General features: G+C 36.4%; 1 protein-coding gene across 1 annotated transcript; it reads left to right on the top strand.

Annotated features, from left to right (window-relative positions):
• The first annotated feature begins 165 nt into the window (after nucleotides 1-165).
• On the top strand, nucleotides 166-26992 carry LOC137407326 (transmembrane 9 superfamily member 2-like). The gene is made up of 15 exons (XM_068093944.1): nucleotides 166-316; nucleotides 529-596; nucleotides 2200-2296; nucleotides 2521-2678; nucleotides 4176-4320; nucleotides 5218-5390; nucleotides 14138-14264; nucleotides 14629-14808; nucleotides 19006-19138; nucleotides 19899-20076; nucleotides 20558-20717; nucleotides 23615-23766; nucleotides 25495-25606; nucleotides 25712-25883; nucleotides 26545-26992. The coding sequence occupies exons 1-15, from the start codon at nucleotides 206-208 to the stop codon at nucleotides 26769-26771; spliced, it is 2193 nt and encodes a 730-aa protein (XP_067950045.1). The 5' UTR covers nucleotides 166-205; the 3' UTR covers nucleotides 26772-26992.
• Nucleotides 26993-27731: the final 739 nt, after the last annotated feature.

Raw genomic sequence — 27731 nt, 5'->3', positions numbered from 1 at the left:
CATCTGGTGAGCATTTGAAGCAATTTTATGACGATTTGGCATGATGAAAATTTTCACGCTGATTCACGCATCACGCGTTTTACTAAACACTTTCGCTTTAGTGACGGAAAGGCTCTTTCATAAATTTTACGCAAGTTCGCTGCAGTTGCGACATCCTCCAGCGTTATTTCCTAAACGTGACTTGATGTGTCAATGAAAGAAGAAAATGAAGTTTATTTGTAATGTAGTAGCGTTTATTATTTCTTGCAGTCATGCTTTTCATCTACCGGCACTGGCTCCCAAGACGTATTGCGTTGGAAATGTTGAGGGCTGCCCTGTAAGTAAAATCATTATTCAACGCGTTGGAATAATCGCTTGGCACTTGTTGATAAGTTAAATTTATAGTAAAAAGACTTGCTGGCAAGTTTTGGTTTATACAAAAGAGACACTCAAGCTAAAATGAACCACTCCTGTTTATGTTGATGATCGGTATGAGAAAAAAACAGCTCACATACCTAATATTCGTGTGATGATTTGTGTTTGTTGTAGAACACTTTGGACGTTTACGTTAATCGTTTGAATTCTGTCAGATCTGTTTTACCATTTGATTACAAACGGTAAGTCCTTGCCATCACTTTTGTAGTTAGCCATTAGTAGCAGTGTTATTGAAACCAAGTGGCCAAAAAGGGATTTGTTAGAGAGGTGCAGGAAAACCTGATTGATGTCTTGATTTGTTGCCAATTAAACATTGATAAGCACGACTATATTAGAACAATACTGGTAATGTAAATATGGTAATGTGAGTACAGGCCTGCCAACCTAAGAGTGGGGCAATGCGTGAGATTTGGTTTTAGGGCAATTGATGTATCAATGATAGTATATATAAAATTGTGGAAATTGGGGCAAAAATCTCACGCATTTCTCACGCATTTTCATTTTTTCTTTGGGGTGATTGCGTGAGTCTCACGCCCAATGCGTGAGAGTTGGCAGGTATGTGTGAGTATATCACTGTTATAGGCCTATAAGCCATGATCTGGTATAAGAGATTAATTTGGTTGTTCATTATCACTAAGAGGGTTATCACTGTTCATTACCACTAAGAGTTGGTTATCACTTATGTTTCAAAGAGGACAAACCTATTGTCATAATCTTGCTCATTTGGAGATGTTTAAAATCGCACTGCTGTCAACAATTACAGATTACCAGAATTTTACTTTTTTTTAATGTTTTTTAAATGGTTTTCAGCATTGCGTTCCTTCATTGAAATTAATCCATCATTTGCTTAAAGGTTGACTTGCAACAAAATTCACATTACAGTTATTTGATATGAAAAAATTCACCATGTCTTACTCTGTTGTGTTGTAGGTGCAAAATATGTGGATTACAAGCTCTTAAAAGCTCAAAAACGAACAGAAAATTGCAGCCCCACGAGACCGCCGTAGTTTGGATTCCCTTTCCAAAACGGCTCAAATGTGATGTAGTTGTGAGAGATGGTTTCTGTTTACACTTTCTTGCAACCTTATTCGTCGAAATATTTTCACAAATATACTTCACGCATTCAATAAAACTATGTCTATTGTTCTTACGCGTCTGTTTTATCGTAATGCTGTCACTTTTAGCAGTGATATCTTATAACTTACCGTAAAAATCTGTTTAATTTTTTAGCCTTAGTTTGAAGGAGTACATATCATTGTCTGATAATCATGACGAGCCTGTTGGTCACTTGTGATAATCGACAAGTGCTGCAAAATTTATTTGCGAAGTATTGGGTCACATGATCAGATTACGACTTGCCAATTAGACCAGGCCGAAACAAAACTGTAAAGTAGCGAGCATCTATATTTGATACGGGGTCTTCGGTAAAACCCGAAGTGTTTGTCATAAACTAGTACTACGATAAGTTTTATATTGAGCTTTGTATTGGCCTTTCAATTCACGTGAGAACATACGTGACAAGACGATTACCAAATTTCGTGGCTACGTCATCGAAATGAAGAGATTCCAATCTACGGCGGCTTTTCATTTTTGAGCTTTTAAGAGCTTGTAATCACATTTCCACATATTTGGCACTTACAACACAACAGAGTAAGACATGATGAATCTTTTGGTACCAAATAACTGTAATGTGAACTTTGTTGCAAGTCAACCTTTAATTAACATAATTGTTTTCAATGTTAGTTCTACTCAAGCAAAATATAATTAGTCTTGTTGTCTCATTAGGTTTCCTTTTTGTGAACCAGAGGATGAGTTGCCTGCACCAGGTGAAAATCTTGGGCAAGTGTTATTTGGTGAAAGAATCACTCCTGCTCCATTTAAGGTATGTTTATTTTCTCATCAATTTTCTTGACTATAAAAAACTTAAAATATTTTTTTGGTGTGAGCATTCATTGCCATTGAAGTAAAATATTGTTCACGGATTCGCCATTGTGAAGTTTTTATTGTTTTGCGTTTTTATACATTCATCTATTGTTTGTAAAATCCAATATCAGTACATTCACTCATTTATAGGGATTAATTAGTTTAAATTTGTTGTACATGTAGCTGGAATATCTAAAGGATACAAACTGCAAAGTTATCTGTAAAAAACTTACACTTATTCCTGGAAGATATTCAGCAAAATTGGAAAAAGATAAAATGACTGAATATGAGTCAACACAACTTTTGATGAGAGCCATTCAGCTGAACTACCAGCAACACTGGTTAGTACCCCTGAAAGAATCGAGCTAAATTTGTGTCAAAGAAATTTTTTCAGTTCATTTCCTGCTCTAGCTTGGATTTATTATGCTCATTCTTAAGCAGAAGGATTAAAATGTTAGTCTATTGGTTTACCCGTAGCTTAAAGGTTTCAATATTCTGTTTTGGCATGAATTTACTAACTTAGTACAACTAAATTGAATTTATTAATACTGAAATTGTTAAATGGGTCTGTAATTTAAAGTATGCTAAGGTCATTTGTAAGGATTGATAGGTGAAGCTTATGTACTTGGTAGTTGAGAAAAACCAAAGCATACATGTCCAAATAAGGAGAATGTTGTTCATGGACTTTAATTACGACCTCTACGGAAGTTATCCAGCCACCATAGACGGTGTTTGCAAGGGTAGCGTGTACATATATATAGCATGTACATACATAGGACTCAAGGTCCACTGTTACCACACTGGAAAGTGAATGTAACTTTAGCCAGCCAATGTGCAAGGCTAGGGTTGAGGCTGTGTCGCCGATACTCAAGGCAGTGCACATTCCGCGCAACATCCCAAATTCCACAGTTCATATCCTTTTCTTCGATTTGATTATCATCTTCTCCTTTGTTCTCCGATGTAAAGCCTACAACAATATTCAATTTAAAAATGATGAGAGTTACTAATGAACTAAATGAATGTTCGTAGTGTCCTTGTCATCTTTCAACGTCGGTTGGTAGGGCTTGTCACTGATATTATTCATTCTGTATTATTGGAGGTCTCTACAACAACCAACTCTTCCATTCTCACTCTTCCATATGTTGGAAAAATATTGCTCACTTGACAAACAACTAGCTCTAACGCTTCATGTTATTCTCTGATGTGCCTGAGAAATGCTCATGCTTAAGTTGTCGCCAATCAACTTGAAATATTTGATCTCAAAGCAAATATTGACAAGACTGGCACGAATCAATTAGAGTTTAGGCTATTACAATTTCATGCAGAAGTTAGAAATAGTCTCTCGATTTGACATAGCTGGGAATTTCAGCTTTCTTGTGCGCAGCAAAAAAGCTCACTGTAAATTTTAAGCTCTTTTAAAGATTACAATAGCCAATTTTAATCATATTTAACATATGAGCACATTCTGTTTGACCCAAAGTGTGTTGTTAGACAATTTGTGATTGTCTCATTTCTATTGTTTTGAAAATGTTTTGCTCAGCTGTTCACTTTAAATTTTAGTGTTGTTTGGAACAATAAACTTATGCAAAATGCTTCTTCAAGGCCCTCTGACGAAACTAATTCTTTCTCTCACTTCACGCTGATTACAATTAACATCCCCAAATATAAGAGTCACAGTATGTAAATTATCAAATGAACTTAATGATACTTAGTTTACTTTCAGAGTTTACCTTCTTTATTTTCATGATACATTGTCTACAGTGTAGACTCTACACTTACCTAACATACTAAATATGATGAAAGTTTTAAACTTGAAGATAATTTTAATCTTCTTTTAGGATTGCAGATAATCTGCCCATGGTCTTCTGCTACAAAGTTCAACCTATCGAAAATGGTCCGATCTTGGAACATTGTGACAGATCATTTCCCATTGGCTGTTACGTTAACAAAGATGGCCAACCCAAAGATTTCTGCAACTCCGATGTGAGTTTAAGTCATTGATAATGATATTTAAACCATAACTGTCACGAACAACTTGTATCGTATTTATTAGGTAAATCAGACACGCTGATTCCGATTTTGTACTCAAAATAAAGATTAGTCCACTAACCTTCAAAGTCATTTAGGCTTTTTTAAAGCGTTTCAATATCCGTTTCGAAAACAACGCAATCGGCATTACAAGCTCCGCCCATAAATATGTGACGAAACCTAGCTTTTTCAGGAACGGAAGTTAGGAATGTTTAGTCCGATTTAGAATAATAGAGATGGGTGTCTTAAAACCCATTATTATTTAAATCCAGCCTGTAAAACAATTTCAGTTTTTTATGAAAGGTACACAAACTATTTAAAATTACTCGTAGCTTGTTACATGACGTTGAAATGGGCTGAACACCGAGACAAATGAGCTCAAAAAGCGCGGTTTTATCACAAGCTAGCGTTGTTATCGCGCTTTTTTAAATATGCAATGCTAAATAGCTTATCTACCTATCAGAAAAGACTGATATTATTTTTAAGTCTGAATTTAGAAATTAATGGATTTTAAAACACCCATCTCTATTATTCTAAATCGGTCTAAACATCCCTACGTAACTTCTGTTCCTAAAAAGCTAGGTTACGTCACGTATTTATGGGCGGAGCTTGTTATGCCGATCGTGTTGTTTTTGAGACCGATATTAAAATGCTGTAAAGAAGCTTTCATTATTCTGAAAGTGAGTGGACTAATCGTTATTTTGAGTACAAAATCGGAATCGGCGTGTCTGATTTACGTAGTAAATACGATAAAAGTTGTTCGTGACAGTTATGGTTTAACTACACTGATACTAGTACAACCGATTTGTAGTTCACTCTGCGTTATCACAAACGTGCCATTTATTTGTTTAGAGCCGAAGATTCCAAGAAAATGAAGCCTTCTATTTATTCAACCATGTAGACATTGTCATAACTTATCACCCCGCCAATAAATCCAAGGAGTGGTTGTCAACACTTTCTGATGCTGATCACGCTGAAGAAAACAAAGCTGGGAGAATAGTTGGCATTAGGATAACCGTTAGCAGGTAAATCAACTGCAATAAAATATAACATTATTAAAGATGTGATTGCACTATTGAAGTCAATCAAATGAAATTAAGACCAATATAAATATGAAACCTCAGCTACATTTTGCTGTCATTTTTGTCTTTGTAGACCAGCCTTGTCCAGAGATATAAGCATTTGAATCAGATCATTCTTTGAAACGCTCAGATTCAAGCGGGTAGTTTTATTGTGACGTACCTGTATATAGTCAGCATATATGAAAAGAGTCCTTGAGCGATAAATGTACGATTTCTTCTTTAGCCAATCACCAGCACCAAATTTTTATATAGGTCACTATAAGTGTTATCGCTAGTAAAATGCATTTTTGTGATCTCGAAGATTTCCGTCGTTGGGGAATTAACTGATTTTCTAGATCGCGCATGCTGAAACGACACGTTTTATTGACGAACAAAAAAATTTTAACAATACTTCGTTCCCGGAAAGGGGACTCAGATTTTTCTGAGGATCAGGTGATTAAGGATTAAAGCCTATGGTTAAAGCTGACAGGCGTCAGCAGTGTTATGCTGCAGAGGAAGATAGAAAAATCAAGGTAAATCTATCTTTAACTTTGAGTCTCTTACCTATTATATATATATGTATATATATATGTATATATATATATATGTGTATATATATGTATATATATGTGTATATATATGTATATACATATATATGTATATATATGCATATATACATTTATATATAAAACTATCATAAAGCCAGTATTTGTCAGAGTAATAAGGTTATATTGAGTGTCAACTGCATGCGTTAGATGTGTGTAAGCGACTGATACAACATAGCTAGCACAAACATAGCTAGCATAAGTAATCTTGTAATATGAGGATAAGCTGACTCAGCTACTGTAAGCCTGGTTAAGTCATTAGCGCTCAGTGTGAGCACACAGTGACATCTTCCTCCTTTAGTTGTTGTTACAATTCAAACTGCTCTAATATATCGCAAGTCAGGCACTCATAGGAAAATACCATATCTGCATAACAGTTTACAATAACAGAAGTTCATTGCAAAAACACAGTTGTCAAAAACTGATTCTTGGTAAAAATTGACTTTTTGTCCAAAAGCCACACAAAAACACACATAACCTTTTTACATAAAAATCACAAAAATCTGGTGGATTAGCATACATTAATTTGTCCTAATAAAAAGAAGCCTAAACGATTGGGTGGTTTGGACACTCGTCCTGACCTAGTGACAACTGAGGAAAAGCTTGCACTCATTTGATTGGGATTGGTTGCACCTGTCGATGCAGGAGTGGCAGCGCCACTCAGGTCAACAGAATTGGGAACAACAGCTAGCTGACCTTGCTGAGCAAACTTGACTGGAACCAAACTTTTATCAGAATTAGCACTTTCAACGAGTCTCTGTTGTTTTTCAATGTGATCATTAATCAAGGTTCTATCAGAATTAGTACTTTCAACAAGTCTCTGTTGTTTATCAAGTTTATCATTAATCGAGGTTCTATCAGAATTAGTACTTTCAGCGGGTCTCTGTTGTTTATCAAGTTTATCATTAATCGAGGTTCTATCAGAATTAGTACTTTCAGCGGGTCTCTGTTGTTTATCAAGTTTATCATTAATCGAGGTTCTATCAGAATTAGTACTTTCAGCAGGTCTCTGTTGTTTATCAAGTTTATCATTAATCGAGGTTCTATCAGAATTAGTACTTTCAGCGGGTCTCTGTTGTTTATCAAGGTTATCATTAATCGAGGTTCTATCAGAATTAGTACTTTCAGCGGGTCTCTGTTGTTTATCAAGTTTATCATTAATCGAGGTTTTATCAGAATTAGTACTTTCAGCGGGTCTCTGTTGTTTATCAAGTTTATCATTAATCGAGGTTCTATCAGAATTAGTACTTTCAGCGGGTCTCTGTTGTTTATCAAGTTTATCATTAATCGAGGTTCTATCAGAATTAGTACTTTCAGCGGGTCTCTGTTGTTTATCAAGTTTATCATTAATCGAGGTTCTATCAGAATTAGTACTTTCAGCAGGTCTCTGTTGTTTATCAAGTTTATCATTAATCGAGGTTCTATCAGAATTAGTACTTTCAGCGGGTCTCTGTTGTTTATCAAGGTTATCATTAATCGAGGTTCTATCAGAATTAGTACTTTCAGCGGGTCTCTGTTGTTTATCAAGTTTATCATTAATCGAGGTTTTATCAGAATTAGTACTTTCAGCGGGTCTCTGTTGTTTATCAAGTTTATCATTAATCGAGGTTCTATCAGAATTAGTACTTTCAGCGGGTCTCTGTTGTTTATCAAGTTTATCATTAATCGAGGTTCTATCAGAATTAGTACTTTCAGCGGGTCTCTGTTGTTTATCAAGTTTATCATTAATCGAGGTTCTATCAGAATTAGTACTTTCAGCAGGTCTCTGTTGTTTATCAAGTTTATCATTAATCGAGGTTCTATCAGAATTAGTACTTTCAGCGGGTCTCTGTTGTTTATCAAGGTTATCATTAATCGAGGTTCTATCAGAATTAGTACTTTCAGCGGGTCTCTGTTGTTTATCAAGTTTATCATTAATCGAGGTTTTATCAGAATTAGTACTTTCAGCGGGTCTCTGTTGTTTATCAAGGTTATCATTAATCAAGGTTCTATCAGAATTAGTACTTTCAACGAGGTTTTATTATAGGCATGAGAAGATTGGTTAGGTCTCAGAGCCTTTATGTTGCGCCTGAAAACTTTGCCATCCGCTAATCTGATGTAGTAACTTCGAGGCATTTCCGCGTGTTCAACAATAACACCTTCTGCCCACCTTCTTTGGCCTAGTTTACCCTAAACCCTCATTCCTACGCAATACTCAGTGGGAAGGGTAGCCATTTGGGTCTGAAATATCGCTTGTGATTGTTTTTTAATAAAGCGATTGTGTATTTCCCCTAAATGTACTCCTTGGGGCTTCAGTTGGTGGGGTAGGCAATGTAATTGTCCTCTTAAATTTCGTGCCTGTATCAAAACTGCTGGGGATGGAAGTTGGTCACCCAATGGAGTTGACCGTAATGTGGCTAAAACATCGCACAATGTCTGACCAGATATCAACGCCTTTCAGAGATTGTTTTTGATGGTTTGATTCATGCGTTTAGCCAACCCATTAGAGCGTGAATGGTAGGGAGAGGAAGTTATGTTTTTAACGTCATTATCCTCAACGAAGCATTTAAATTCATAAGACAGGAAATATGACGCATTCTCGCTGACCAAGGTTTCAAGCCGACCAAAGTCGATGAACTGCCTTTTTAGTAAATCTATGACTTCTGAAGACCGAGAAGTTTTTAATTGATAACGGGCCGGCCACTTCGAGTATCGATCCACTGTTACCAAATAATTGTTGCCATCCATACTAAAGGTGGAAAATATCCATACATGTACTTACTGACTGCATAAGGTATTCTGGGATAGCATATGGTTCAAGGGTATGCTGACTGTTCAATTTCATGTATTCCTGACAAACAGAACACGATTCTATCAAATCTCTAATCTGACCTAATTGGCCTGGCCAATAAACTGCTCGGTGCATTTACTAACTCCCATGTGACCAGCATGTATTTGGTCCAACACCGTTTTCCTCATTGCTATAGGAATAACAATTTTGGCACGGCACAGTAGCAGGTCGTCATGCATTGTGAGATCAGATTTTACGTTTCAGTGAGGTTTTAGTGGCTCAAGGCAAGCATGTTTAGTCATTGGCCAGCCGTGCTCTGTGTATGACACTAGTATCTGCATTGTGGAATCTAGTTTGGTTGCTTAACTCAACTTTTCCTTGAACAGAGGTTGTGTGATAATGCCTGTGGTTATCGAATCAATCTGATCATGATCTAGTGCTTCAAGTTTATTAACCTCAGCACCGTAGCTAGGGAGAAATGCGCGTGACAACGTATCAGCCAAAATTAGGTTTCCACCTGGTTTATGAACTAAAGTGCAATCGTATCCTTGATTACGTAGTCTCATACGCATCAATTTAGGGCTAAGCTCATTTAAACTCTTTTTCATAATTCCTATTAGTGGGAGATGATCTGTTTCCACTGTGACATTCTGGCCGTATATGTACTGATGAAACCTCCTCAGACCATATTGAACCCGGAGGTATTCCTTCTCAATTTGCACATATTTTCTTTGAGTTTCCGTAAGGGAGCAACTGGCATATTTTATTGGTTGGCCTGCATGCATTATTACTGCTCTCATGCCAAACTGACTGGCATCAACTGATAGAGTAGCTGGCAACTCCGGATCAAACATTTTTAGCGTTGGGCTAGATGATACGAGAAATTTTAGTTTTTCGAACTAAAATGCTGCTTGGCATTCAGCTGCTCCGCTCCAGGACCATTCTACACCCTTTTTAGTTAGCTCGCGCAGTGGGGTGGTAACTTCCGACAGATTCGGACAGAACTTAGCTAGATATGTGGCCATTCCTAAATGTCTACTGACGTCATCTTTACACTCTTGTTTTGGCATGTTTGTAATTGCCTCCACCTTACGGACATAGGTCCTGATAGTACCATTGCCTATAATGTGACCTAGATATTTCAACTCAGACTGCCTAAAATTGCATTTCGACTTTTTCACTTTCAGATTACGATCCCTGCATCTCTGCAATACCAACTCTAAGATTTTATCGTGTTCAGCCTCAGTCGCTGCATGAACCAGCCCGAGCTCAATGCAACTGGGCAGTCCCAATAAAGTTGCCATGTTTGTATCAGTTTTTACGACTATAAACTCTACTGCATGATACTTGATGGCGAATGCAATGTCTTCGGTATTAACATTGTCAGGTTCCGATACCTCATTGGTAGTGTTGTCACTACCATCTCGTGTAGACAAGCATGCAGTAGAAAAGTGATTTGTTCGGGAGCATTTTCTGCACATCTTTCCGTAAGCCAGGCACCTCCCTTGTTGATGTTTCATAGCGCAGTATTTACAGTTCTTTATCATTTGTAATGTTCCAGTTCTATATTGTCTATCCGATTGTTGGTTTGGCTTCTTGCTCTGTGACAAGGATACTTTCTGTTGTGGAAGTACGACACTTCATATGACATTAACAGCATCTGTCGGGGGTTCATTTCTCTGAGGTATTGTGTTGTAGCCTCTTTACGTTGGCATACTGAGATAACCTCCTGTAATGTAGGATTGCCTAGCAAGTTGAATATATTTTCACGAACCCACTTAGACGATATACCTGCTACGATTCTGTTCACTAGCGCTTTGTCTTTTTCATCAGCATGGAATTCACAAGTTGTGATGAGATCTCTCAGCGCTGTCACAAAGCTTTCAAGTGGCTCACCTTGCTTCTGAACTCTGTTGTTAAATTTGAATTGCTCGAAGACTGTCTTTACTTGAGGGTTGAAGTGTTCTGTGAATGCTTTCTTTACTTCTGCAATGTCTTTTTCGGTCCACTATGTTAAGTATCCGGAATATTTTTTGGCCTTGTGTGCCAAGAAGTGTCAATAAAGTCGCAACTTGTATCACTCCATCTTTAGTCTTTTCTGTCGCTATCATGTAAAATTCATATTGTTCGAGCCATGCTTTCCATCTTCTACTAGTCTCGCTGGGGCTGTCTGTAGAGTTTACAAAACTTGACGGCAGTTTCAACCCTCCGGGGTTTTTGAGGAGAACTCTTGTTCTCCTCAAAAATCCTGTCCTGACACCATATCATAAAGCCAGTATTTGTCAGTGTAATAAGGTTATATTGAGTGTCAACCGCATGCGTAGGATGTGTGTAAGCGACTGATACAACATAGCTAGCACAAACATAGCTAGCATAGGTAACATTATAATATGAGGATAAGCTGGCTCAGCTATAGTAAGGCTGGAAAGGTCATTAGCACTCAGTGTGAGCACACACCGTGACATAAGCTAAAGGCAATAATTTTACTAGTCATGAATATATATACTAATTAATAAAATTATAACTTTTTGCTATCACCAATCGTTTCATAACTTTTTTATCGTTTCACCTAGCTATAATATTTGCTTAGAATTTTCTTTGCCAGTTTTAGCTAGTAAATTAGATTTATAAATAGAATTTCTGTTCATTTCTCACTTTTAAAAAGGTAGAAAAATGGATTGATCAATGCTCATCTTCAACTCCCAGAAAAAAGCTTCGAATTGTTGGCTTGGCATACTTACGCTTTTCTTAAATTTTTGTTCATTTTGTAATTTTATACTCTCAATCTATCCAACTCCCAAATTGAAAGTGTTCAGTAATTACATGTTAGAACGACATATCTATGAATGACATATATTCATTACATTTTTTTTATTGATTACAGAATGTTTATGTGGCCCCCGCCAGTGGCACAGTGGTGTCAGTGTGGAAAGTCCCATGCAGAAGGAAAGAGAGACATGAATATTTTCTGCGCAATCCATAATATGTGACATTCTGTTCCTCAGACTGATCTCAAGTGTGTTGCAGAAGTGCAGCAGATTACAGACCATTTGAAATCAAGTCCATTAAGAGTGGCCTATTATAATTACCGACACTACCATGGTAGGTTTTGTAGCTAATTGTATTTTTGTTGCTAATAATTTTACTAGATGTCATATCACTTTCAAGCGACATTCGAGAAGTTATTCAAATATGATAAATGTTTAATATTTTGTTTGTATCCAAGTATCCAGATGCGGAGTGTCTGGAAACCATCTGAACGGCTGCAGGAACATGAGATCTACAACATGGTATGTAAAGACAGGAAGTTATGCACTTACAGATCATTGGTATTTTGGACATACCCAGAAGGACTTATAAGAACAGAGCGGTGATCACTACCAACCTCCATATACAACATTGTGAGAGCTACATGTCCTAGGACCAAAAATTAGGAGGAATATCCAGATACGATACAAACAGAGTTTGAGTTTACTGCAGTAGAGTAATTTGTCCTATTATATGGGCGGAAGCTACATTATATGAGTGGCCACTACTTAGATGGATGTTTTGGATGAAAATATTTTGCTGAAATGAAAAAATTTTTGTTTGTAAAAATTATGTAATAAAATAATAATGTTAAAGATAATGCGAAACATGATTTGCAGAACATATTAAATACATCATAGCCCCGTTGCCACTTGTGCCAAAATCTTGTCTGATAAATGGGTTTATGAAGTCTAATCAAAGCTGTATTGACAGGTACTTTTGCATAGCTCAACTCCATTCCAACGAACCAAATATTAAAAACTACTCAAAAAGTTCTATGCCCCACACTACGAAATGAAAACAGAAGAGTCCATGCCATAAATCACCAACCAGAGTCAGGAATGGCTTAATTAACCTTTTGCCAAAATCGCTGGGTTAATTGATTTCAAAAAAATTAACATTTTGCGTTCTCTATTTTAGTCAACTCAAAAAACCATTTGCTTTGTACTTGAATCAACTAATGAAATGCGACCAGCAAATTTTTTTCTACAAATTGATACTAATGACTAGATAACATTGACTATACATGACTTTTTAAAGATGCAGTTGTTTTCACCATATATTCGAACCGATTCTTTTTGAATATGGGGCTTGCTTATTTTTGTCTAGTTATTAGTTTTCGGTGTGGGTAGCAACTGAGAACTTTGCTGATACAAAGGCCCGATGAAATAAGTTGTCTCGACGATCTGTTTACCGTAGACTGGCAGAGTCGTAGTCGGTACTCAGATGTTTAGACAGCATTTAGAGAAAAATACGTAATATGATAAATTTTCAAGTATCCTTATTTGAGGGGTTTGAGACATTTATAATAATGTACATGTATCTGTAGCTAGATTTAAAAATTTATTCTGGCAATTATGAGTAAATACAAATTAAAATATAGCAATTAAAAATTAGAGTTGATAGCAATAGCCAATGTAATATGAGTGAGAGACAGGCAGTCTCGCGGCTATATACATCATTTTGGGGAAGTCAGGGCACATCTATTTCTTCTGAGCGTTTTAACAGTGATAAAGTTTTGTCGATTTTAATTTTGAAACACCTTAGCAGTCAAGCCACCTCAGACCTAAAAAACAATAGCAAATGATAGAATAATACCTAAACATTCTGAGAGAATCAACTAGAATTTGGTGCAACTACATTTGTAAGTACTATATAGAGTTTACACCTTCGAAAAAGACGGTGGCTGCAAGCGGCGGTGTGGGAAAGACTGGGGGGCAATACGTTTGGTATACACTATACATGTACTATGTGACACTACATAACATAGCATGGACTTTAAATAAATATAGTTTAAATGAACTTAGCTTGCTATGCACTTCCAAATGAGTTTTAATCTTACGTAACACTTAATTCTAATTAACTTGTCATTTTCAGTTTTATACTTTTCTTTCTCTGGCTTGTCTCAGTTTGCCTCACTTTTAGACTCGCTTCCACCTTCACTTCTAGCTGGCCTTTTTAAAACTTCTTCAAATTGATTCAACGAGAAAGCGATGCTGTTCTCGTAGGCGGCTTCTCGCGTACTCGGCTGCCTAGCGGCCGCATCAAGAACCTCTTCATATGCTCGTATCTCGAGGCAAAAAATTTTGCAGAATGTCGGACACAGCTCTTATTATAGTTAAAGTTTATGGTTAGATACGCAGCTCTTTCTACAGAATCACATTGAACATTGTAAATCCAATAATGAACTAGTATTGAGTTACGAGTTTATGTTGATTGTATATAAGCCACTCGATGTTGCCAAGGCCGCTAGCTGTGTTGTCAACAGAGTTTCACTTTTTCTCTTATATTGTCTAATTTTATTTTAGCGTGAAGCAAACTGTAAACAAAGATGGAACATGCCAAGTTTTTTCCAATTATCCACCAATGTACATTAAGCAAAACGACACGGCAGGGGAAGAATCTATACCATACAGCTACTCTGTTATTTGGGTCGTATGTGATCTATCTATTATATTATCTGTTAACTGATTTCGTTCTGGAACTAGCCTTTGTTCTGTAAGCCGACTTGATTTTTTTACCCAACCGTTAATCTGTTACTTTACAAGCTTGTATGTATTTGGCATTTCATTACATGTCTTCTATATTACAGAACTTTTATTTTACCTCATTTCTACCCTCTTGCTCGCTGTGTTATTCAAATGGTCTTCTGCTGTTTAACATGCACTTGAGTACTTGATGTTTCCCGTTAATTGACATCTATCCATTGTGCTGTTTTATTTGTATGGTTTTGTTGTAGTAGTTACTTATTAGGTCACAAGATAGTTTACATGCGCTGATGCAATAGTTGGATTTATAGGCAAACACAACTGTGAAGTGGTCATCCAGATGGGACTACATTCTCAAAAGTCTTCATGGTGGAGACATTCAATGGTTTCAGATTGTCAACTCTCTCGTAATTGTACTCTTCATGTCTGGCATGATAGCAATGATCTTATTCAGAAAATTGCATCGTGACATCAATAATCAAGAAAACTTAGTAAGTTCTTACTTGCTTGAATGCCACTATAATCATACTTTATTTATGCACATTTAAGGGAAGTTAGGATGAGTTTGCTATTATATTCTATTGCTTATGCGCTTCTCTTGCTGACTTCAACCAGGGGACCTTATCGTCTTGTCTTCTTCTAGCAACATTGTGAGTCCAATGTGAGGTGTTAGACATCAGCATATCAACCTTGGGTCTTGGTGAACTCAATTGTAATCAACTTTTAATTCAAAGGCGCTTGCTGAAGATCTTGTTCATCACAGATGTTTTTTTCTAAGAAAGGGCTGTGATGGAATCACATATTCTGTCGCCAACTGTGATTGTGCAGTGAACCCTTGCCATACGATTTTAATTCATTCTCATGCTGGCTTCATATGGCGAAGATGTCATATAGAGGGATATAGAAACCTATAGTAATTATCTAATGCAAACACCCCTGCTAAAAATTATCAGAATTGTATATGCGTACTGTATATATTAAAAATTAGTAACAGAACACTATATTAACTTTAGTAACTATAGTTACCTATAGTAACTTTAGTGTTTATAGTGGTTATGTTCTACTACATGAACGGCAATCTGTGTGTGTGCGTGTGTGTGTTGGTCCACTTTATAGAGCAGTCTTTCCTTTTTTGTCGTACGAATTTCGGTCGTACGACGTGAACTGAATTAATATGAATAGTAAATAGATCATAGAGCGGTCATTCCTTTTTTTTCGAGTCGGTAGTACGATGAAATTTGTAAACAATCTATTTCGTCATAGATGCCGTTTAGACCGCCTATCGTTAAACCGAAACAGTCATGTTTTGCCGAAATATCTATGGTGAAATAGATTGTTTATAAATTTCACCGCGGTCAGACGAAGCCAACGGAAGGTCACGTGAACATTGTTTTTTTCCAGCTACCTAGACAAATCTTTTCGCGTCGAAAATTACCTACCAAGTTTCTACTTCAAAAAGGTAAGTACTTCTCATTCAATGTTGTATTGTCTATGAATTGTCACACCTCCACTATTTAACCCTTCACTCACGTTCATGTACAAATTTAACTATCAGCCTACTGCCAGCCATTTTGCCGATATTGCTCATGTATCTGCCTATGTATTGCTTATGTATTTGCCAATATTGCTTATATGTATACAATATTTTTTCAATTTCAAACTCTATGTAGAACGTTTTGGTTATATATTTTATTTTGCTAACATGTTACCAAATACTGCTATGCAAAAAATTCATTGTATCTATACTTTGTGCATTGATAAAGCGATGGGAAGCTACGAAGCTAAAACCATCCTCTACAATGTTCCTTATTATTACAAAACCATTACTTTCACCATCGTCAGAGTCAGTGTTACTATTGCTATTTTAATTATCTGTGTAATCACAAAAATCTAAATTGGTTATAATGTCATTAACATAAGCAATTATTTGTTTTTTTAACTCGGGAGGCACTTACAAAACTTACACAAAAAGTGTTTGTTTTCAAGTTGGACATTCCCAAACATAGATTTAAAATTAAATTTTAAGCTAGTTTTATAGAGAAATCTTCGGACAACATTGTCACTACCATAAAAGTCCTAAAGATCGTTGGTTATGCTATCAGCGAATAATAAAATTCAGTTTGCTATGCAATTGCTGGAAAAGTCGCAAAAATGCATCTACGGCAGCCGACCATAGAAAACGCATAAATGCATCAATGGCAGTGAAAGTGTTAAAAATGTTGGATTTGCCACTGTTTGTGGTAGTAAACATGTTCATTTCCTTCCGCAACTGAGTTACTTGTACTTTTTTTTCAGCTTCGAGTACTACGAACTACAGCTACTACAGAACTGGCACGGGTACTGCTACTGCGTTTTACCTACTAATTTCCCACTTCAAAAAGGTAAGTACTTCTCATTTAATGTTGTATTGTCTATGAATTGCCACACATCCACTACGTAAAAACGTTAAATTTGCCACTGTTCGTGATAGTAAACAGGTTAATTTCCTTCTGCATCTGAATTACTTTTACTTTTTTTCAGCTACGAGTACTACAGAACTAAAGCTACTACAGAACTTGCACGGGTACTCCGAGCGTTGCGATAGGCAACGGTGGAAAGAAAGAGAGCAGAGTATATTACAAAAAAGCACACCTTCTCATTCACTTTTAGAAACGCTCCTGATTGAAAATATACCTCAAATAACCTAAAAACCAGAAGTTTTACCAATTAAAACGCTCACCTCTTGAAGCAGTACAATGCTTCCCAAAAAGCCTATTCTACTGCCAAAACGCAAAAACAGATTGATTCCTGTAGAGAAAGAGACCGAATTCGCAAAGCAGCAGCTAGACGAGCAGAAACTGCTGAGCAAACACGGCTACGGCTAGAACAGGCCAGAACTGCTACTGCAGCTGCTAGAAGGGCAGAAAATGCGGAGCAAACACAGGTACGCGTACAATGAAATAGAACTGCTACTGCAGTTGCTAGAAGTGCAGAAGCTTGCAGAGCAAACACAGCTACGCCTACAATGAAACAGAATAGCTACTGCATCTGCTAGAAGTGCAGAAACTGCAGAGCAAACACAGCTACGCTTACAACAAAACAGAACTGCTACTGCACCTGCTAGAAGAGCAGAAACCGCTGAACAAACACAGATACATCGAGAGCAGGCCAGAATAGATGTTGCAGCTGCTAGAAGTGCAGACTGCTGAGCCGACCCAGCAGCAACTCAAACGACTCAGAGCAGCCACTACAGCTGCCAGACGTGCAGAAACCACTGAGCAGATGCAGCGGCGACAAGAACATGATGGACTAGCTACAGCAGCTGCTCGGTGAGCTGTACGTTGCCTGCTCGAGAGTAGGATTAAGCCGAAAACTGTTCGTTCATACACCCGACAGAAAAACGAAAAATGTTGTCTGTCCGCAAGTGTTGCGTCGAATTAACATTGTATTATTGTAACGTCATGCTTGCATTGAATTAACCTTATGTTATTGTTATGTCATGCTATGTCCTTCATGTTCTGCTATACCTACATATTATCCACATGCAGCATTTTCTAACATATCTTTCAGTATATACATGCATATATTTTCATGCCTTCGTTTTCCTTATTATATCACGTAAAACGGCTATCATGTTGGCGTTGTTTATTATTGTAAGGTGCTTAATGCTGTATCTGCTTTGACATACTGTCTGTGGTGTTATACACATAAATTTTGCTGATAGTAAATTTTATCAACACAACCACATTACTGTTGCACTGTTTTTATATACCGTATCAAAACACAGCCTATAGACGAAGAACTGGTGAGCCTTGATTAGTGTTTTAAGCATGGATGAGTCTCCATTCAATAAATGCTAACGATAGCAAATATTCTGTAGAATTTCTTGAAACACGAAAAACTTTTCAATACTGCCAGTTTGAAGAACTTGGGTTTGCCTAGCAATGTCAATTTCATTATCAGTTCTCTGTACAGCAATAGGACAACTCCCATTTGAGTGGTTCAAGACTGATGCATTGTAGACTAGCTGTCAAGCACATTGCAGATTTCCATTGTTATCCCCAAAATTATTGACATGTATGATCAGGTCAAAAATTTCAGTAGACTGCATATTTAGAGTTGTTTTACAGCATGAAAGACAACTCTCAATAAACCTCTTGCTGTACGCGAATCTGTTCCTGTAGACGGGTAATGCAGCTAGTTTAAAATAAAATGTAACATTAGAAAGTACTTTGTGCAGTACGTGCCATAGGGAATTTTTACTTTCGAGACAGAGTTATAACATAAACGTTGAATTGACTTAATAATTAACTTAATAAGCTGAAATGAATTTAGCTTAATAAACACATACTTAGAGCTAATTTTTACTACACATTATACTAAATTTCAACTTCATCATCGAATCAAATTTTATCACCCATCTGTTTCTTGTTTCGTTTTTACTATAACTTATAGCGAGCGAATACAGTGAACTGAGAGGCAGCTAGCATTGTTTCTCTATTAGGCATTGTGAGAGGGATTTCAGCGAATAGCATATTTGAATCTTCGTTATTTCAACAGATTCATCATACCGACTGCCAAATTTGAATTTTGTGAGAAATTTGTGTTGATTCGTATTGCGAAAAAAATCGTATAATACAGTCATTATAACCTGAAGGCATACTGTATTACATATGCTATTGATAACTGGTAAATGTGGTTTTACATAGGAAGATGCTCAAAAGAGGTTTGGCTGGAAGCTTGTCCATGGTGACGTGTTTAGACCACCAGCAAAGGGAATGCTCTTGTCTGTCTTTTTGGGAAATGGTGTACAGCTGTTCTTTATGTGTCTGATAACTCTCTGTAAGTTGTCTTCTCTCTATAAATAGTGTACAACTGTTCTTTATGTGTCTAATAACTCTGTGTAAGTTGTCTTCTCTCTCATGACCATAAATTAGATCTTTTTGAATTTTCATTATCCAATTTCATTATCAAGATTTACGCCTTTTTCTGCTGCATGTATGGCACTTTATTCTGATTCATATTCATCCTAGAACTAAATATACTGTGACCATCAGCGTATGGGATTTATCACAGGAGTGATAGCGTAATAATCTGTTGTTTGATAGCTTTCGTGATTACATGTGTGTTATTCTCATGTTAAATTTGAATGTTAAATCACTTTTGTAGCTCTAACGACTGTTCTAGTTTTTTTAGTATAAAAATTGCCATTTCTCGCTGGTTTGTCGATAACAAGTTACCAATCAGAGTCGAACCTGCACTTACAGTTACCTCCAGGTTTTCGTTTTTTGACATTCTGCATGCAAATATTTGTCTCGGCATACGAACTAATTTCCTACACAGTTTTCATAAATTTATAGCCTACTGTTTTTATTTTCTTTTATTGCAATTTATTTTCAACGTATTAGTAGCTTCTTTTAAAAATATTTTTCCCACACCCAGCGCTTTTGACAGGCGAAGCAAATATGGAGACAGCTCAAATTCATATGTTGAAGTTTGGCTGTATCCCCAATAGTATCGATCAACCAGCCTCACTATTGTTAAATCCTTAAACCCTGCCTTTCTCATTACAGTCGTCTAATATTGCACATATTCATTCTAGTCTTTGCCTGTATGGGCTTTCTCTCTCCGGCCAACCGAGGTTTCCTCATGACATGCGCTGTTGTTTGCTATGTGCTCATGGGAACTCCTGCCGGTTACTCATCTGCGAGGATATACAAGATGTTTGGAGGGGAAAAGTGGAAGTCTAACGTTATGCTGACAGCTTTCCTTGTACCCGGGTCAGTAGCTGACAAGACATGTATCAACGGTTAGCCAGTAGTCTTGAGATCGTATAGCTTTTGCCGGTATTAAAAGGAGTTGTCTGTTCATAACGTGTTCTTACTGGGTATGTAGTGTTTCTACTGTGCACCTAGTATATTTTTGTTGTATATGTAATCTGTTCTTATGGTGTACACAAGTGTTTCTATAGCTGATATGGTGTGTACCTAATGTCTTCCCAATCTGTACTTAGTGCTTATTTTGTGTTTTGCACTTGTGTACCTAGTGTTCTGTTGCATTTGTGTTGTGTTTCTAAAGGTTACCTAGAACAAATTTTAGTTGTAATACCCAATTTATATCTCTGCAAGATATTGAACCATTTTTCTCATTACAACCGCTTGATTTTACTTGTTTTGAACTTGTCAACAGACGAGTTGATCACGCTTGAACTGTTAATCTAAATTGTTTTATTTGGTTCCTCAATTTCATTTTTTATTTTAGAATGATGTTTGGAGCCTTCCTCCTTCTCAATCTGGTACTATGGGGAGAACGCAGCAGCGCTGCTGTACCATGTGGAACTTTGGTGGCAGTTCTTGCTCTTTGGTTCTGTGTTTCCGCACCTCTCACCTTCCTTGGTGCTTACTTTGGCTTCAAAAGGACTGTAAGCTGCATCATAATCATTTTATTGTAGCTCATTTCTAGTTGCATATTCTCACATTTGATACAATTATAGGTAAGCCGTCATCGTGTTATTTTGTGACAGCGAATCACAGAGCATTCTTGCCCTTTAGCATTTGCATGCTCTATTCACTAGCAATTTTCCACTCTGTGCCAACTAGTTCTGGTGTCATTCTGCACCATCCAGTTCGAGTGTCATTTTATGTCAACCAGCTCAGGTGTCATTTTGGGCCCACCAGTTTATGCTGCATTTTACAACAATCATTTCAGGTGTCCATCCGTACCAACCAGGTAAGGTGTCTATCTGTACCAACCAGTTCAGATGTCTGTTGAAAATGGTCCTACTTAAAAATCAATATTTTGGTTGTTGCTGTCTCCTTAAAGATGTGGTTGCATCAAATTTGAGTTAATTTTAAAAGAAAGTATTTTTTGTCTATCAGTTGATATGTTGTTTGTTGTATTAGGCGATCTCATTGTCAAGATATTTGAAGATTAATATAAAGAAATTGATTGCGGTAAAAACACTCAGGCCAAAAAAATGTGCCCAGACTTGCCCAAATTGATGTGACACGTGATACAACCTGTCTCTATCTCTCGTATTTACATTGGCTAGTGTGATAAAAGTCCAGTCATATGCGGCTCTATTGGCATATATTTTATTTTGTATTTGCTCATGTTGGCTAAAATAGAATTTTAAATCCAACTACAGATACATTATTATGAATGTTTCAAACGCCTCAAATAAGGGAAATTATAAACTTGTCATATTAGCTTCCTTTAAATGCTGTGTAAACATTTGAGTACCGACTACCAATTTTACCGGTCTATGGTAATTAGGTAGTCGAGTTAGCTTGTTTCATCATTGGCCTTTGTATCAGCTAAGTTCTCAGTTGCTACACGCACACCTGAAACTAGCTACTAAATAGGGACAACGCCATCTTTGGAAATAATATGTTCGAATATACGGTGAAAACAACTGCATCCCAAAAAGTCATGTATAGTCTACGTTATTTAGTCATTATTAATACCAATTTGTAGAAAATTTTACTGGTCCATTCGATTAGTTAATTAAATTACAAAACGATTGGTTTTATGAGTTGACCGAAATAGTGAGCGCAAAACGGCAAGTTCGTTGAAATCGATTAACTTATTGATTCTGCCAAAGGATTACTAAAGCCATTATTGCACCTGGTTGGCGGTTTGTGGACTCACCTGTTTTCACTTAGTAGGGTAGAGCATAAAAATGTTTAACTTAATATTTGGTCCGTTAGAATTGAGTCGAGCTATCCAAAATTATCTGTCAATACAGCTCTGATTACACTTCATAAATCTATCTATCAGAGAAGATTTCAGCACAGATGATAACAGCGCTATAATATATTCAATATGTTCTGCAAATCATGTTTTGCATTATTTTCAACAATATTATTTTATTATATAATTTTTACAAGCAAAAAACTTTTCATCTTGGCATAAAGCTTTTATTAAAAATATTCATCAAAGTCGTGGCCACTCACATAGTTTCAGGTCATACAATAAGACAAATTCATCTACTGCAGCAAACTCAAACAAAATATCATGGTTTATGCAGCACACATTCAAGTCTCTCTTTCCCATTTATGGCAGTTTCCACACTGACAAAACTGCTTCGCCGGTGGGACCACATAAACATCCTGTAATCAATAAAACAAATTTAATAAATATATGTCATTCATAGATATGACATTCTAATGCGTATCTACTGAAAGCTTTCAAATTGGGAGTTAAATAGATTGCGAGTGTAATTTTAAAAATGAATAAATGTTTAACAAAAGCATAAGTAGGCCAAGCCAACGATTCGAAGCTTTGATTCTGGAAGTTAAAGATGTGCATTGATCAATCGATTTTCTTCACTTTCTGCAAGTGAGAAGTGAACATCCAAAGTCTGGTCATAAATTTAATTTACTAGCTAAAACTACCAAAGAAAATTTGAAGCAAATATAGTTAGGTGAAACGATAAAAAATTATATAACTATGATTGGTGATAGCAAGAAGTTATAATTCTACTAATTAGTAAATGTATTCATGAGCACTAAATTTATTACCTTTAGTATATTCAACAATCTAAGCCATTGTATTGCTAGATGTTATGGATTAAAAAGAAGTCATCAAGAACTCACTGTGCATCCGTATCTCGCACGCGCGCACAGGAAATTACATTATAGCCTCAAACAGAGAATTATAATCTGAATGTAAACACAACGGTATATCTATAGGAGACTCAAAGTAAAAATAAATTTACATCCATTCTCCTATCTTCCTCTGTAGCATAATGCTGCTGACGCCTGTCAGCTCTAACTATAAGCTGTCTGCCACAAACGTTGACCACTTGATGCTCAGAAAACTCAAGAGTCACCTTCGCAGGAACTGGAAGCATTTTTACAATTCTGTTGTTCGTCAATAAAATGTGTCAGTCGAGTAATTCATTAAAGTAACGATGATACTTTGGTAAATATCGAGTTCGATGCCATCTAATAATAGAGTAAAATCCCTAAATTTGACATCACAGACAATGCGTTTTACGAGTGATAACATTTATTATGACCTATATAAAAACTTTGTGCTGATGATTGGCTAATAAAGCAAACTTATATTTATCGCTCGTGGACTCTTTTCATATGTATCACTCGTTACGTCACGAATGAAGCACCCGCTGGAACCTGAGCTTTTTAAAAGATGGCCTCATTCAAACGCACATATCTCTGGACAGGGTTAGTCTACAAAGACAAAAATTGCATCAAATTGTAGCCGATGTTTTAGCCTTTTATTGGTATTAATTTCATTAAATCGACCTTTTTGACGCAACCACATCTTTAAAACTAATTTTTTTGCTTGTTTCAGCCAATAGAAAATTCTGTAAGAACCAATCTGATCCCAAGAAAAGTTCCTCCTCAGCCATGCTATACAAGGCCTGTACCATGTGTACTTATGGGTGCAGTTCTGCCTTTCGGCTGCATATTTCTCCAACTGTTCTTCATTTTAAACAGCCTCTGGTGAGTCAAAAGCAGCAGCTTTGTAGCTGTAATGTGAAAGATTCGGTTTTTGCTGTTATCACATCTAGGCTGACTACAGCAAATCGTAAATCTAGCCAATTATTGATGCGTGTTAGTGCAACAAATATTACCATAGTAACGGTTTCACCTTTGGCTTGTTGATTCTTGCTACCAAATGTCAGTCGCAGTTTCTGATACAGTTGAAGATTCAATTTGGTCCCTTTGGCTTCCGGAAGCATCATGGTGCTATACTAAACAGTTTCTTGCTCCAAACTACTTGAGGTTAATCCTGCGGTTTCTTAACATATCTACTAATTAGTTAAAATTCTATCTACCATCACTGAAGTAAAATAACACCGTAAATATCTGCTTGAAAAGACATCTTTCTCATTAACGAATAATATAAAAAACTGGATGCATAATAAAAGCACTTTTTACCTATCACACTCCTCTAAATTACAATTGAACGTCATTAGAAGCTATTTATCAATTGTTAAAATCTAACTGTAAACTGTTATGCGATTGCAGAAAAAAAACTGTTGCCATATCTAGCAGGCATGCAGTAAATGGTGCCCTTGCTTTGTCACTTTACTCATTAATATAATTGTAAAGAATTTGACTGGAAAAAGTTTTCAAACATTGGCTCTATACAAATATTGTAAAACCTCTAATTGAATGCCATGGTGCTCTATGTTTCAGTCTTTCCTCTATAGTGGCGGTCAATAGGAGGCAGCGGTCAAATAGAGGCTGGCGTTGTATTTGTCAAATGACTTGTCAGAACTTTTGGAAGATGAATTTAGCCCTTTATTAATTCTATGGTGTTGCTTTCAAAGTTTTAACGAAAACAAAGCGAAAGGCTTTGGAGTTGGACAACGAGAGAATTGATTGTTATTGATGTAAACGATTCATTATTAATACGATTTAGTGAACACTTTTCTACTGATCACTTGATAGTATGAGTTCATAAAGATCAAAGATAGTAAAAGTATCCGTCAAATGGAGGTGGCATTCAAATCGAGGGTGGCATTCAATTCGAGGGTGGTGCTCTATTTTTCCAACCTTCTCTCATAGTGGCTGTCAAATAGAGGTGGCATTCAATTAGAAGTTTTACGGTATATTATCGTCAACTTTTTGTTGACTCGCTTTTTGCTGATTTTACCTAACTTTTTGCTGACTCCTTAGAAAAAAGAGAAAGACAGGAAGTTAGAAATTATCAAAGAACTGTAAAAAATTAATCTAGCTAAAAATCCTATTTCATACAAAAGAAAACATGTCTCAAACTTTATCATACTTGTTTGCTGAGCCATTTGAATTATTTCATGAAGGATGGTACCAGTTTAGGTTTGACATCAAGTCTAGTGAAACCTTTTGAAAATCTTTCAATCTTGTTTCACTTTAATTTTAAATGAAGGTGAAGGATTAGAGCTGCCAAATTATTATTTGACAAAGATCCAGTTTTTGTTTCGGTAACTTTATTGATTCAAGTTGGTTTAGCTAAATGCAACTACAGTTCCTTATGGTAATGGTAGGCATATCAGAATTTTTGTTGAGTTCATGTTAAGCATCAAAAGGATGAAATAATCATCCTGAAATCAATGTCTTTATGTGAATCTTTATGGTCTTCAAGGTGAATTGTAATTTCAAGCGTTAATCGTTTGAATGTTTCACTAACTTTCCTTGTGATCTTTCATGGAAATGACAGTTTCACCTACCAACATTTTGTTGCAGGTTCCATCATGTATACTACATGTTCGGCTTTTTGTTTCTTGTCTTTGTAATTTTGGTGATAACCTCTGCAGAGACAGCCATTTTGCTATGTTACTTTCACCTTCGTGTAGAGGTAGGTTAGCTTATTCATATTTTCATTCATACTCGTGTATTATTTGTAAACTGGTTACAGACTTTACCGTATGAATTACCCTGATTACTGATTAATTTTTTCTAGGACTACAAATGGTGGTGGCGATCATTTATGACAACCGGGTTCGCTGCAGTTTACCTTTTTGTCTATTGTATTCATTTCTTTGTAACCAAAATGACCATCACAGACACCGCTTCAACATTTCTCTTCTTTGGTTACACGATTATGATGGTCTTTGTGTTCTTCCTCATCACTGGTGAGTGCTGACTTGATACAGCTTTTATGATTGGTTGTATGAGTACTTCTACACCAACAATATTTTTCTCCTGGTCAATAGAGTGTATTTTCTAGCTGACAGTTCTGTTATCTACCCTGTATAATGTAAAGATTGAATGTAAATTCTAGCTGGCAAGTAGTTTATTTAAAAGTATTTGTCAAATTTGTGTCCCCCAAAGTTTTATGCATTGAATTTCAAGCATCATTTACATCTACTGAATGTCCACAAGAGAGAAAGGTCTTACAAGCTGATATAATCGTATTAGGCTCTCTTGTCATATACAATTTTTGCTGACATTGGCTAGCAATAACAGGTGCCCTACTTGGGCGTTTTTTTATTGTTGGCCAGTTACCTGCTTATCTGTTGTCTAGCTCTCTAGTTTGTTTGCTTGTTCATCTGACAGAGTTGGTAAACAAGCTAGCATTTTTCCTGCCATTTTAATAAATGAGTGATGCTTTTCTTGTTTGCACCACTTTCTTTGATTTATTGAAGTTTGAATAGTTGTAAGATTTTTGTGTAATTTTGGTCTGTATTCATACTCTGATTAGATGTGATTTATTGATGATCTAGTCTCACACTACTTCTTCTGAAGGAATGCTAAAGGTTATATTAATGTTAAAAGACTGCTAAAATTTTGCAGGTTCCATCGGCTTTCTTTCCTGTCTCTGGTTTATCCACATCATTTATGAACGCAATATAAGAAAAGAGAGAGCTAGAGAACTTCTTCCCGACAAGATTGAAGTATCACAAGAATTAGCATCAGTTTGTAACTCGCTGACAGTGTCTCCTGTAATGAGCAATTATAAAGAAGAGGCCTCTGCCTGTGACAGAGATAAACAGACGGAAACAAAGTCACAAAATAGATAATAATGTTTTTGCGCTTTGCCTTGTGCTTATTGCTAGCTCAATCAGAAGTATCTGGAGTTGAGAACCTCCATCCTGGCAGCTCTCGGTATTTCCAATATTTTTTTGTGCATCTAAAATATCGTTATTTTTTTATTTGACACATAATCTAAGTAGATTCATTGACACATTCTTTTAATCCAGTTTTAAAATATTATTTTTATACTAATGAAATGCTTACCAGGCTTGTGGTCTAGTCTTTTAAGAACTTCGTAAAATATCACTTAGTGCAGCACGTTTTTGAGGTAGGAAACATCTAAACTTGCCTCCATAGGCGACAACTCTTGAACTCAAATGATGGTGGAGCACAGGCAGCTGTCAGTTGCCTCAAACCCCTACTTAGCAGAGTTATTGATATATATACCAGAAATTGTATATTCTCTAAAAATCTGCCTATTATTCGCATCTCTGATTGGCACAAGATTAAAGTATTTTGTAACACGAGTAAATTAACTCTCTTTTTAATTTACTCTTGTTAACTTAGTTAAAGTAAAAACAAACAGACACACGCAGAGCTTTCTAAAAGTTTGTTGATTATTTGCAATAGAATGTATATAGTGCCCCTCACAACAAAGTGAACATTCAACTTAAATGTGGGAAATGTAAGAAGGGTACATACCATAACGCCATCGTTTGAATGCCATGGAGCTCTATTCCTCAATCCTTCCCCTATAGAGGCACTTTATTAGAGGTGATCGTCAAATATATGGTGGTGTTGCATTTTACAAATAGCTCTTCTGAATTTTGGGGAAGATAAATTTAACCTTTTCTCGAGTGAAGCGAATGCCGCCTATAATTTGCATGATCCTTCGGGCGAATTGTTGTAAACCTTTTAGAATGCGAAAAATCTGCTGCAACTGACCTCCAACTTGTCGCAGACTTAAATAAATGTGCATTGGAAATCTGAGAAATATCTCGACCCGT

Source organism: Watersipora subatra, chromosome 10, assembly GCF_963576615.1.
Source record: "Watersipora subatra chromosome 10, tzWatSuba1.1, whole genome shotgun sequence".
In the NCBI taxonomy this organism is placed as follows: Eukaryota; Metazoa; Bryozoa; class Gymnolaemata; order Cheilostomatida; family Watersiporidae; genus Watersipora; species Watersipora subatra.
The sequence above is the reverse complement of the archived record's forward strand: the minus strand, read 5'-3'. Positions and strand labels throughout refer to the sequence as shown.